Genomic DNA, 14,525 nt, shown 5'->3' with positions numbered 1-14,525 from the left:
GTACGTAATATAATGAAAAAATTATTTGAGTCATAAGTACGATTGTGTATTTTGCAGCTAAAAGCAAATATTCCTGACAGAACACTAAAAATGATTTTTGTTATTAGTATTTTTCTTCGCCAAGAAGGTTTTGGCGTGTTGTTTGTGAGTTTGTTTGTTACCTCCATGAAATGTCATGGAGGTTATATTTTCACTACCGTTTGTCTCTCTGTCTGTCTGACTGTCTGTCAACAAGATAACTCAAGAACGGCTGGATGGATTACTTATATACTTGGTGTGATAGTAGGGTGTGATGAAAGCTGGAAATGATTAGACTTTGGGCCCCCTAGCGGCTTCCCTTGGTACTGCAGTGCAACTTCCGTTTTTGCTATCTTGTGCTCTGAACAAGCTACGGTCATGAATTTTCAGTATTACATAGCTCTTGTTCTCAGGAATAATTGACATAAGTTTGGGCCCACTAAGGACTAGTTTTGGGATAGCAGGGGCATTTTTGTCAAAAACTTCTGAAGTGGTGGATAACTCAACAAGGGAACAACGAATTTTCATGAATTTTGGTATGTAGGTACCTTAGACAATGTTATACAAAATGGTAAAAAAACAATTATGCAAAATATGAGTACATTAGCATAATTAATGAAAATAATCTATCTTAGCAGTTTTTTCAATGTACTGTATCTCTTGTCCCAGACATGATATGGTCTTGACATTCTAGTGGTAGATAGCTTTTAGCGTCATGACAAAATGGGGCAAAATCAACAAGTCATTTGCATAAGATTTACAAAAGCTCTAAATATTTTATGGAGGTATGAGGTCGCCGAACTCTAGTTTATTCGCCGAACTCTGTGTTGTAGACAGCATAACTCGGGAAGCTGTGGATAGATGTTTATGATAATTAGTATGTACCTATGTGTTCCATTTTGGACCACCTGCTGGCTTCCTGTGGTACCGCAGGAGAACTTTCAGTTTCATTTCTCGTCTTATATACATCCTATGGTCCTGATCTTGCAATGTTAAATTTATAAAGAGTTTTTCCATATTGCAGTTTTTTTGCTTTAAAGGGAATAACGTAACAAATAGTCGAAGTATTGTCATGATTTTTGTATGTACGTAGGTAGCTACATGTAAAGTGATGATAGACAAAATCAAATGATAAATCAAGGAGAACCAATCATCGGTATGATATAAAATGGCTTCTGTAAATATTCACTTATACGTTGTCTTTTTTCCTGACCAATGACAGAATGGCCGTGGTGCCGATGGGAAATGATGACGTAAGAAGAGGAAGCGAAGATTCAGTGGATTCAGGGTCTATCTCAGCGTCATTAGACACCCTGAACACACCACTGCACACATCACTGCACACACCACTGCACACACCACTCCACACATCACTGCACACACCACTGCACACACCAGTGCACACATCACTGCACACACCACTGCACACACCACTCCACACATCACGGCACACACCACTACACACACCACTGCACACACCACTGTACCACGTGTACATGGAGCCTGTGAGCGGGCACGTCGTGTTGGTGAGAAAAGATGAGAAGATGTTCTCCGTTTGCGGGATGACATTTGTTTGATCAGACTTTGTGAAAACTGCCAGCGATGTCAGCATTACGCAGAGCGGGCATTGGCCTGGCCTTTATGTTAGTAGTGCATCAGGTGTCAGAAAGGCTAGTGTCAGTAATGCGGAACATGTGATATTGTCTGACATGAACTCGTGCGTTTTATTTGGTAGATCTGTACTATGTAAGTGCTCAACGTATCGTATCAGTATTACGTACAAACAAACGATGCCTCGTGTATTGTTCAGGAAGGGACACTCAAATTGAATTTTAAAAAAATATACCGTATATGCGCATTTAAAGGGCATAAACTGGCACCAAACAGAAAGTCGCCCAATTTCAAATAGCTACCATGTTTGAAGGCATAGCTTTCTGTAGTCGCAGACAGATTTGAAAATTGTATAGTTTTTACCTTGCGATGTAATTACTCCGTGTACAAGACTTTTGTGAAATAGGTTGCTCTTGTTAAACACAAAGATTCCTGTGTGATTACTTTCATGGAATCCGTGCTGTGTGTACAGATACATTAACTTGTCAGCGTACTATGTTTTATAATAGTATCCTCCTGATGAAGCACTGTTTTCTTTTTCCTCATGGTTTTTGATAGACGTGTTGTGTTCATATTGAAACTATGATATCTCCTTTTCATAACATGTATGTATTTTTTATCGTACATGGCATTAAAATATCTATCTGCTTTTCATGACATACATGTATCTAATTATTTTAATTTTAATTCTATGTACATGATATTCTATTTTGAAAGATATTTCCCTCCTCAAAGCATCTGTGTATTTTATTTTTATTCGTATACTTATTTATTTGGGCCCTTTGCCCCGGTTGGAGCATAGGCCACCGATGATCGTCCTCCACTGCACATGTCTCTCGGCCTTCCTTCTCAGGTCGTGCCAGCTGTTACTGATGCTCCTCATATCTCCCTCTGCGTCCCTTCTCTAGCTGTTCTCTAGCTGCCCTCCCCGCTTTCGTTTGCCCTGTGGGTTCCTGGTTGGGGCCTGCTGTGTGATGCTCGTTGGTGACTTTCTGAGTGTGTGTCCTATCCTGGACCATTTCCTTCTGAGGGTCTGACTTTCCACTGGTATTTGTCCTGCTCTGTCCCACAGCTCCAGGTTGCTGATCTTGTATGACCACTTGATCTTAAAGATCCTCCTCAGACAGGTGTTGATGAAGGTTTGTGCCCTGTGCTGTGTTGCCTTTGTTGTTGTCCAAGTCTCGGAACCGTACTGATTTGATATAAGAGTTGAAGATGCGAAGTTTGGTAGTTGTGCGCATTACCCTGAAGGCCCAGACATTCCTCAGCATGATGAAAGCTGCCTTTGCATTCCCTATCTTGGCTGTAAAATCCTCTTCTGTGCCCCCTTGACGGTCTACCACACTTCTCAGGTACACCAATGACTCTCCTTCATTTTCCCGTCACCTTCATTTCCTCCCCTCCGACTGTGATAGGTGTACTGTTTCTAGTGTTGATTTTAATGAGTTCAGTCTTCTTTCTAGTACTGATCTTGAATCATGTACTGGTTGATGTTGTGTCGAGATGAGCTGTTTTATTCTGCATCTGTTTGACAGTTTGTGGTTGTGTGAGAGGAGTGCCAGGTCGTCGGCAAAGTCTAGGTCCTCTAGCTGTGTTCAGAGTGTCCACTGGATCCCACCATTCTTCCCTTTCGCAGTTGTCTGCCTGATCCAGTCGTTAACCAGTAGGAAAAGAAACGGTGACACTAAGCGACTCTGTCGTACGTCTGTCTTCACATCAAAGCTTTTTGTCAGCTGTCCTAGACTGCATGTGCCACCCTGCATTTCATGTACTTGCATGTGCTCTGGATAGAGATATGAACATGTGCTCTGGATAGAGATATGAACATGTGCTCTGGATAGAGATATGAACATGTGCTCTGGATAGAGATATGAACATGTGCTCTGGATAGAGATATGAACATGTGCTCTGGATAGAGATATGAACATGTGCTCTGGATAGAGATATGAACATGTGCTCTGGATAGAGATATGAACATGTGCTCTGGATAGAGATATGAACATGTGCTCTGGATAGAGATATGAACATGTGCTCTGGATAGAGATATGAACATGTGCTCTGGATAGAGATATGAACATGTGCTCTGGATAGAGATATGAACATGTGCTCTGGATAGAGATATGAACATGTGCTCTGGATAGAGATATGAACATGTGCTCTGGATAGAGATATGAACATGTGCTCTGGATAGAGATATGAACATGTGCTCTGGATAGAGATATGAACATGTGCTCTGGATAGAGATATGAACATGTGCTCTGGATAGAGATATGAACTTCTGTGGTATCCCGTAGTGTCTTAGCATCTTCCACAAGGTGACTTTGTCTATGCTGTCAAAGGCCTTCTCATAGTCTATGAAGTGTGCTTTGTGATCTTATAGACTGTGTTCCTGCTGCGTACTTCAGGTGCCTCCATTCCACGTTGCTCACTTGGTGGTAGCTGCAGGTCTCGGCGCAGTGTTATAGGGGGCGCTAATGTGGCGCTATTGATAACATTCATGTTGGTGTCGTCAAACATGCGAAAAAAATTGCAAGTCCATGTAATCCTAAACTATGAATTATCAAAAGAAGTTATTTCCTGGTAAACAGTTGACGTTAAGCAATATTCGTATGTTTAAACAACAAAAAGATAACGTTATTTTGATCAATTCTATCGGGTCTGTAACTCGATATTCATCGATAGCATATCTTAGCCACAGTCATGCAAAAACGCACGCGTTTGTAACGTCAACATAACTCGCTATACTAGTATTTTCAACACTGGGCGCGGGTAGCATTTTCAATACTGGGCGCTCGGGACAATGAGAACAAGACTTAGTGTATTCTCATCTTGTCATGCAGATAATTGTCGGGTCATCAGAGCTCTATTGTTGTTGGTCAGTGACATTTGCTCTAAAAATAGTAATGCCCTTGTCTCCGGAACAGGTCGCAGGTCATGGCAGTTCGTACAGAGACGGTGGTGACATACTGGTACATCTGGGCTGTATCAGTCGGGGCACCTGTGAACAAAAGACCATAGACAGAGTTTAAAGTTAAAGTTGCCCGTACATCAGTAACAGATGCGTAGGGGTGGCGCCCATCTCCATTTCTATAGCCCTTGGGCCACACATGTGCAAGCCACTACAGCAGGGGGCTGGTCCGCTGGTAGTGATGTGTGTTTAACTTCCATACTCTTCCTCATTAGTGCTGAGTGCTAAGCAGAGAAAGCAGCATGTACCATTTTTAAAGTCTTTGGTATGACTCGGCCGGGGATCGAACTCACGACCTACCGAATGCAAGGCGAACACTCTAACCACTAGGCCATTGCACCGGTAGACAGAGGCGGCGGCAGCAAATTTCTTTTGTGGGGGCAAAATACTGGTGATAGATTTGTGAGCATGTGGAGGGCCGAAGGCCCGACTTGTCACGTCCAGTGTTCTGCCTGGCTTTGCAGAGTGGAGTTCATGTCGGGAGCAACATTTGCGTGACATCACAGATCGCCTACCGTGACGACGGACCCTTTAAGTAATTCTCATAAGCCTACTCGATGACACGGACCAAGCATCCCCCTTCCTGTTCTTTGTTCTGTTCCCGGAAAAAGACATGATAAGAGGGATATGCCTTTTACCAGGAATAGAACAAAGAACATGAAGGGGGATGCTTGGTCTGTGTCAACGCCGACGCTCCCTCAATACATTTTCAACATGTCCAGCGCTTTAGGCGCGAACCGTCGCTAGGGAGGTTTGGGAAAATTTAAAGTCTGGACCCCTTGAAACACCATTTCCTGGGGCAAATTTTGCTGGTGGACTAGCTAGGTTGAGGGTTACACCCCATGGCACATTGAAAACCGCCAATTAATGGCGATATATCACCCCTGGTACAATAAATAAAAACAAACAAACAAACAAACTTTGGTGTGCAATGTAATAGAGCGGATTAAACTAGCATACATAGCATACAGTAGGAAAATCTACTTTTGTATTGTTCAGCACATTAATTTCAGACTAATATAATTAATAGAATCTTGATAAATAGATGCAAAAACACAGTCCCAGACAACAACAAAACAAATTGTATAAAATGTAACAGTGGGGTTCAAGCGTCACCGACTGACCGGTCCAACGGGGCCGGACATTTTGGCTCGGGGAGCCAGGAGACTGTTAGCACCCGCCGCTTATGTTGCAGTGTTTCCCGCACCGACTCCCTCTGAGTAACATCAAACTGTACCACACGTGCACAGGGATATTGAACTCGGGGATTCGAGGAAATATGTCAAAAAGAAAAGGGGAGTAGTGAAATAGTTTGGTTCAAGCAAAGAACATTGTAGCATCTGCTCATAAGTTTTGAAAATGAGCCCCTAATTTGCATGATTTATATAAGATAATGTTTCACTTTACTTAACCTTCAACTGCCACAAGTATGAAATTCTTATCATTTACCACTACGGAATTATACTATTTAGGTCTTCATTTGCATAATTGATATATCTGCAAACACAAACAGAAAGACAAATAAAGTCGAAGCCGGTCGAATTCCGTCTCAGAGCTATCATTATCCTAAAGCTACGAACACTAACAGATAACGACACCTAGATAAAATGGCAAACAGACACGATAGAAATAATGACCTCATATAGTGAACTATCATAATGGTAAAATGAAATGAGACCATAAATGAGGTTCTAAATTGAGGTCATGTAAGTCATTGACCCTCCCGGGGAGACCAACTGTCTATGAACTATACCCCATTCAGGATGGAGCTGTGAACCTGTTATGTCGCAGTGCCCGAAAATGCCCCCAAAATTGCTGCGTTTCTTCTTAACCTCAGTAAGTACCTATATACCACACAAAAGCATCTTGAGTTTCAGATTCGAACACACACACACACAGACATGGACACACTGACAATTAAAAAAAAACGATACCCTCGTCTGAAGTGAACCTTCGTCCCGGAGGCAATACTTACTCTATCTATCCTCTCAATGACAGTAACGTTACAATCCAACTACATGGCTGGATGCGATATGATGGGCACCAGCTTAGCAGAACAAGAAGGTTTAAAAGTTCTTTGTTTGGGGGCGGTTTTTGGTAGGTGGTACAGGAGGGCAATGGCCTTTACGCCCCTTCACCAGGAGGGTATGCTTTGATGTCTGATAAGACGATTAATGAACCCTAAGGTCGGGAAAGAATGAGGTTCAGATTGCGCACTTCTCATTAAATGGTAAGATCGAGGTCGAGCCGACCTTTGATTTCTGTCCGAGTGATTGTGTTCCAAGGCTGGTTTATAACCCAGCGGTCGAGTGAGATTATATCAGAATATGTCACCACATGATGATTGTTGGAGGTCAAACTGACCTTTGGTTTCTTGCAAAACGATTATGTTCCAAGGCTAATTAATCCAGCTGCATGTTGGGAATGATCCACAACATATAATGATAATTAAGGTTGTTTTGGTAGAGGTCAAGCTGACCTTTAGTTTCTCTCATGACAACAGTCTTCAAGGTCTCAAGATGGCTTCTGAGAACCACAGCGGATTCTAACCCTTGTTTACTTTTGGATAGTTTGGTTTAAGATGATGAGTCTAATTTTCCGCTATCAAATAAAAGCGCCATTTTTCATTGGTTTCATTTTTCATTCAGTTGTACTCCTTTGTCTAGTGTAAGCGGGTCATTTAAAAACAAGCAGACTGACATAACATTTTGGCTTTGTCTAACTTTAGACACTGTTTTGTTTAATTTTGCGTCTCTATATATATATCCTTAAAACCTACACTGTTACAGTATTTGATCAATCTTGCTATATAGCTGTATAGCTGTATATAGTTGTATTATATTATATACTTTATTTTGCCTTACATCGTACCCATTGCGCAATAAACTTTGACTTTAGAAATATATTTTGTGACGATCCTGTGCCGATCGATGATTCCGTAAGGCTCGGCGTTGTCGCCCTTTTTAAGATAATTCAATACAGCAGATGAAACATCGTAGACATATACCAACACTTCTACAGTTACCTGTAATCGTAGCGCAATGATTACCAGTCTCAGTTGTCAGAAACAAAACCACCATGAAGCACAAATTATCTACCTTTTTTCAGAAACCCTCCTGCGCTAGAACACTTAGCGTGGGCCACTTGCGCATGCGCTCAATGGTTCTGCAGGTGAGGTTGGACTGGGGGTTACTGTAGGTCAGTGACATATTTTGCAAAATTACTGTTATTCAATAGGCAAATAACATCTTCAGCCTGGGGAGAAATTGCAAGGGACCTGTCAATAGTGCCGAACAATTCAGTAGTACGAAATTAACATTGCGTACTGATGGAAACATGCTGTCAAAACTGACTTAAATCACACCTTACAAGTCAGTTGTCTTGGTGACAACAGTGTTACACAGTACTGGAACTACCTCATAGCGCGAGTATAAATGAAACTTATGTAGAGTCAACCTAGCTGTTATCGTCCTATTTTCCTCTGCAGATTTAGGGATGTGTATGCACGCGGACAGCAGACACTTTGTGACGTTATCTGGATCTACATAGTATGTGGGAAAGGACAACCTCAAGCCAACCGTTCACACTTACGCCACATCTTCAGAAAAGACGCTGGAACCGCATGTTCCCCGTTTAGGAACTTTATTCGAATCAACACACACAACAACATGTTTCGCCGTGTGGCTTCCTCAGTGTTATGGGCTCGAATCTGGATCTGGATCGTTCCCATGCTGCATGACTCGCACCTGCCGTACAGGTCCGAATATCAAGTCATTGTGCTGTAAATTTACTGGTGACGTTATCATACAATAACCGTACATTTCCGGTAAATCACACTAGGTCTTCTGTTCTTGGTAAGAGTATAGCATATTTATTACGTAATAATAAGGAGTCATACAGATCACGAGACGAGTACTTCCGCATCAAACATCACAACGGACGATGTGTACTTCCTCCTCTTACAGGTCACTCACTTGATTGTTTCCATCGATTGAATCAATTATATCTCATTTGAAGGAGCACCAATCATAATGTTGAAAATGACGAATCTGCTAGACAAACACATGTTGAAAGGTGTTACCAAGTCCTGAACCATTCTTCTACATGTAGGTCGTTGATTTCGACGTAATCACAATCATGGTCAAACAAGTTCAATCTGTAAGGACATTTTGTAACTGCAAAAATAAGGCACGGAACAGTACATAGCATTTACAAATCAAATCAAACTCAAGTTCAGTTACGGTGCAATCTAAGGTCTACGTTAATTGTTCAGCGGTCAGAGTGGGGAGTCATTTTTGCAGCACTGTCTGTGTCGTAGGCGTGCACGTGCAACAATGCAACGGAACTGTAGTTATCACACCAGTGTTCTATTCATGGATCATGACGTAATGCTTTTCAACCGCTCTCACTAGTAGTTCAAAAGTAAACGTCGGTTTGAAAAACGCCCAACTTCGAGATACTAGCACCTGACATACTGAAAAATAAGGACTAAGTCAATGACAATTACAACAATAACCAATACGGGCAAGGTTGTCAAAAACATCCTTTATACGAGGGAACTGAATTGCTCTCTCTCTCTCCCTGCAAAATAGGGAGCGATAATTTAGGTATTGAGTACGTTGTTACACGAAAGTGTGCTCGTTCGAGCGTGTTGTTGGCCTTCTCTGGCTGGGCACACAGGGGCCACTTCACCCGCTTTTGCGAGACAACGAGCATGATTCTTTTGTAAGAAGGTGGACAGAAACATGTTAACATTGATTGAAAAGATCTGTATGGAACTTTTCTGGTGCTCGTTTTTCATGAAAAACACAGGATGGATGATCCCACTGTGTTGGACAGTTTACACATGTGGTGCCATATTTCAACACAAAAAATCCACACAAAAATTCAGAATTTCTGAATGCATTGTACGGAAACTTACAATGCAATCAGAAAAGGCTATCACGTTTGTTCTTTGAACCAACACTTAAATGAATGAACGGACGAACGAACGAACGAACGAATGAATGAATGATTTAATGAGTGAATGAACGAATGAATGAATGAATGAATGAATGAAAGGTGTACTTCTCCCGAGAAGACGAATTATAGAGAGTAATAGTTGGAATTCGTCGAAGGGAAAAGTTGTAGTCCACCACTTAGATAATGTGCAAAGAAAATGATATACCCAAAGAAGTACGGAATTTTGTAGTTGAAGTACTTTATAGAGACAAACTCGGTGCTTGGTTGTAGAACCAGTTCGCTTTAAATACTGAGATATATACAGCGTTATCTAAGTATAATTGACGCCTGCAGCCAATGGCTGAAATGTCAAGAGATGTACATCACATGGCAGCCCGGTGGCACACAACACTCGGGCAAATTTTGCGACTAGAATTCGAAGTTGAGAAGCTCAAAAATGTTTGTCATTTCACAATCTGGTAGTCTCAGACAAAAATGTGTTGAACAATATTTTCAACAATTCAAACAAAAATAACATCGACTACTAGTTAGTATCTGACTTGTTGTGGCGCACGAGTGAAGATGGCGTACCACAGACTGTTTAGGTGACACTTGTCTTCTATCATATTCACCTCGTGAAAATACACACATGACGTTTCCATGAGCTCCAGATGATTTAGAAGTGAAGTGTGACCTCCATGTGCCCATCCGTGCCGTACGCCGAGTTGACTCGTGTGCTAACAAATTTAATAGGTGGTAACGTGTTGTTGTTTGCTGTGAATGTTTTGGATTCCCCGTAGTTTAGCCTATAGATTTTGAGAGTCAATGAAAATGACGTGCAAAATACAATATAGCATTAATCATAGGATATGAGATAAGATAAGAATCATTTCAGGATAAAGTGTACGTCATAGAATAAGTCTAACTATCTAATATGTCTGTATTTCCAACCTCTGAAATTGACCTGAAAAACACCAAAGCAACGACCCCACTCCCCCCAATTCTGACCTATCCGTATCATACTCACGGTGTCAACAACCTGGTTGTCACAACATACCCATAACAACAACGATAAGAACAATAACAAACATTATATCAGAGATGTTTGGGATAGATGTAATGAAGTGCCATTTGTTTTGTTCATCAATCCAATAATGATACACAAGTCGTGGTTTCTTTGTCACTGGCGGGAAATTGAGACTTCACAGATAAGACGTACTCAGATTGTAGGGGGCGACAGGTCCTCTAACTCATGTGTAACGTTAATTGGTGGAATGACCAGACCTGTCATCTTTGGTTATCCGGTAATGACTGTATGCCAATGGGCACACGGGGGTAGGCGTGGTTTCCACGAAGGTAGGCTCATTTCAAATGTTCATATAGGATTGCTTTTGGTCATTGGTCTCCGACATATCATCAGACCATATTCGTCAACATTCAACGTTACTTAGGCGTTTGGTGAGGACAACAAAATGAATAGGCGCAGCATGTGAGGTAATGCTTAGCCTGCCATGCTGTTGATTTTGAACGATTTCACTCACTCACTCACTCACTCACTCACTCACTCACTCACTCACTCACTCACTCACTCACTCACTCACTCACTCACTCACTCACTCACTCACTCACTCACTCACTCACTCACTCACTCGATTTAGAGGGCCTGAAAAGGGAAAACAGAAATACCAAAGCCAAATGTCCTTCCCGTATTAAGAAAGGACGACCCGGTTTTTTTTTACTCTTTTGAATCGCTCCCCATTTAGCTTCGCCCTTGAGATAATGAGTATGCTGACGTCAGAGGCCCGTATTACTGCTAACCACCTGTACAGCTGCACGCTCCGGTGCAGGTCATTGTTGTCCCGAGGTGTCTGACAGTGGGTCCCGAGCAAACGCCAGGAAGCCGGTCGGACAGCCACTGCGAGTCACCCCGCCTGTCTCACCCTCACGGTGCGGCTTCTCCAGACATGTGTACGGAGACACCGCCAGACAACACGTCCTTATTACTCACACTGTAGGCTTGAGGGAGTATATCATACGTCTGTGTTGGTAGATCCCGGAGTTGCAGGGAAGGCTAGGAAGGAACCCCATCATCGCACAACCCCAGGGCTCGAACCGGCACATATAGCAGAAAACCTTGGATGTCCAAAATAACCAAAACAACCGACATGCCTATCTTCACTGGTTCTTCAAACAACAAACAACACAACAAGTACCAGGACTTGGTCAACGAAGCTATCCATGGGGTAAGCTTAACGTGACAATATTTTTTACGTTTCCAAACGTTGTGTTATATTTGTCATTGCCAGAGGATTGTAATGCAGCAATGAACCATGAAGGTACTTAACTTGATAGATTTCGAAAGTCTTCTTTAAATCCCGGATAGCCTTACTTCGTGTTTCAAAGAGTAGTTTTACAACTGAGATGGAAAAATGTACAAAGAAAGTCAAAAAAGTATCCATGACTTAGTTACAGACGCTCAAATAACGAAATGCAAAATAGATCAATAAGTTCTGTAACCCAGTAATAAAGGATGTCATGACTGTACATGTCTACAGGGAGGTATTGTGCTATTCATATATGGTCAGAAAACTCGGATTTCACGACATATTTGAGTAGGTGCTTTAGGACGGTTATACCGGCTAATTGGTGCAAAAATTAGACTCGAAATATCAAGTGTAGCCCTGGGCATCGCGTGTTGGAGACGGTGTTGTGTAGTTATACGTGATTTATAATAGTCCAGCGTAATCTTTGAGAAGGCTGCAATAAAAAGTCATTGCCGGAATAGAAAAACACCCCTTTGCTCTGGAATTACATAAGAATGGACGTAAGACCTTATATAGCGACAAAAATAAGCTCTAGTTCTGCTTCACTGAAGTGAAAACATTCACACCGTTTCTGTTGGAAGACTTAAATGTCATGAGAAGAAAAACCGGTCAGCACTTTGCCGGTGTTACGTCAGAAACTGTCGCCATGTTTCACCGACGATAAATCACAGAAAACCCCGGGAATGAGACGAATTTATAAGCTTGGCTGTTAAATAGGCAATTTTCTAATGTGATTGTTGCGAAATATAGTACGGCCTGGTGTCACTGACATAAAGATTAATACATGTACTTGCGCCCCAAAGTTAGCTCGTTGTTTGAAATTTGTTTATTCATAAGAAGTCCAAATCAATCGACCTGCAGGCTGCTGTTAATTGAGGTCCTGTTGGCTTGAAGAGACACGTTCTATTCTGCAACAAAATACAAACAGTCCGATAGCACAGTATCTTCAGAAATGACAACTGAACATGTTTGCATGCTATTATGTCATACAGGTTTCACACAAGTACAAGGATTATGTGAAGGAGGAAACGGTTCATGTCATCCGTTCATACACAGGACTCCGGCCTTATAGAGCTCCATTTGGTACGTGCCCTCAATTTCATTTTTTGTCGTCACCTTGATAAGTACAGTAAATGCACTTAATTTCGCGGTAGCGGGAAAAGGGACTTTTCGCAGTGGTAGCACCATGTACTGTGATCTCTTACTGCCATGTAAAAATGTTCGCGGTGGTTTTAAGTTCGCGGTGAAGCGGCCACCGCGAAAACCGCGAACATTAAACCACCGCAAAAGTTTCTGCATTTATAGTACTGTAAGCCCTTGTGCTTAAGTTTGACAACGTCAGTCAATGTATGTTATGTACAAAGTCTGACACCCTCTATTTCATTTGACGGGCTGCTTAAAATGCCGTCACTGTTTGTTTTTAATGTACCGTGTACTTAAAGTGATATTTTCTCTTCTAGCCATGCAAAATGGAAAGACAAAATACTTCTTGTGCATCAAGGGAAAAGTACCTATCATGAAAGAAGGTGAGCTACCTCAACTATAGCACCACATACAGAACTAGCTATCATACATGGGCATTGTCATATTGATGATAGATAATATACCAGTACAACACTGTTACTTAATCGTCAATATGCAAATACACACAGGAAGGCCGATCGCAAGTACATGTAGTCTGGAATGAATAATAAGTAGTGATATTGATAGGTGATATCTAAACTAAGACACTAATAAACAATTTGCGATTGTCTAATTATCATCTCTTAATCGGTAATGATGGGAGGCCATAATATAAGAAGCAATGATGGTTGCGGTATTGGTTAGACCTGACCACTGGCTGTTGATGATGTGAAATTTCTGGTTACCGGTCAATAATGGACTCCAAACTATATGTGACTACTCTGTTGTAAGCTGTGCCCAACACATACCTAACTTATGCTATTGTCATAGTCATTAGGATGTTATGTTTTACAGTATACTTTATTTTGTACTCTGTATAATAGTCGCTTCCATACATTGTATCGTGTACACAATAAAGTAATAAACAAACAAACAAAGTTCATCTTCATAACGCCCCCCCCCCCCCAGGTGTAATGGCATTCACACTCCACATCAGGATGTACATCCATAAGAGACACCCCCTGTCTCCCCCGGAGGTCTTCATCAGACCGTCCCGTAACATGGACATCAAGGCCGGCCAGAACGTCGACTCGGAGGGGAGAGTTTACCTGCCTTACCTGAGCAGCTGGATATATGTGAGCAGTGCTTTATCAACCAAACACGTTCTGGTTTAACTGTAATATCCAACACAAAAATTAGACTCACCCAAATTTTCGACTGAACAGCACCAGTCTTTGTCAAGGAATAAACTACTGCTGTCCTGATGTCACGTTATGCAGATAAACACGTGACTCAGTAAGCAGTGGATCATACATTGCAGGAAGTCTATGGCGCCCACCGTCTCTGTTCAGGGATGGTTCAATTTTTGTGTTGGATATTACAGTTTAACTAGTACAATAATGACTTCTACCAACACACATGAACTTTCAAGTTAAACACGTTGTGATAGAGTCATAGAAAAAAAACGTGTCACACAGTGGAGGATAGACTGTCACGGAAATGCTAAATCAACGAACAACCTGTACTGTATACGATTCAAA

General features: G+C 41.7%; 2 protein-coding genes across 2 annotated transcripts in view; both read left to right on the top strand.

Annotated features, from left to right (window-relative positions):
• Window positions 1-8,090, top strand: part of LOC118407058 (ubiquitin-conjugating enzyme E2 variant 3-like) — a 13,168-nt gene extending 5,078 nt beyond the window's left edge. Inside the window, exons 5-6 of the mRNA XM_035807476.1 lie at window positions 7,706-7,768; window positions 8,085-8,090. Of these exons, the coding sequence (XP_035663369.1) occupies window positions 7,706-7,768; window positions 8,085-8,090 (69 nt within the window). The remainder of the gene's footprint in view (window positions 1-7,705; window positions 7,769-8,084) is intronic.
• Window positions 8,091-11,312: 3,222 nt separating this feature from the next.
• The window catches only part of LOC118406970 (tumor susceptibility gene 101 protein-like), a 4,882-nt gene continuing 1,669 nt past the window's right edge, over window positions 11,313-14,525 (top strand). Inside the window, exons 1-4 of the mRNA XM_035807370.1 lie at window positions 11,313-11,781; window positions 12,855-12,945; window positions 13,323-13,388; window positions 13,954-14,120. Of these exons, the coding sequence (XP_035663263.1) occupies window positions 11,677-11,781; window positions 12,855-12,945; window positions 13,323-13,388; window positions 13,954-14,120 (429 nt within the window). The 5' untranslated portion in view covers window positions 11,313-11,676. The remainder of the gene's footprint in view (window positions 11,782-12,854; window positions 12,946-13,322; window positions 13,389-13,953; window positions 14,121-14,525) is intronic.

The sequence above is a fragment of the Branchiostoma floridae genome, chromosome 19 (assembly GCF_000003815.2).
Source record: "Branchiostoma floridae strain S238N-H82 chromosome 19, Bfl_VNyyK, whole genome shotgun sequence".
NCBI classification, from domain to species: domain Eukaryota; kingdom Metazoa; phylum Chordata; class Leptocardii; order Amphioxiformes; family Branchiostomatidae; genus Branchiostoma; species Branchiostoma floridae.
The sequence above is the reverse complement of the archived record's forward strand: the minus strand, read 5'-3'. Positions and strand labels throughout refer to the sequence as shown.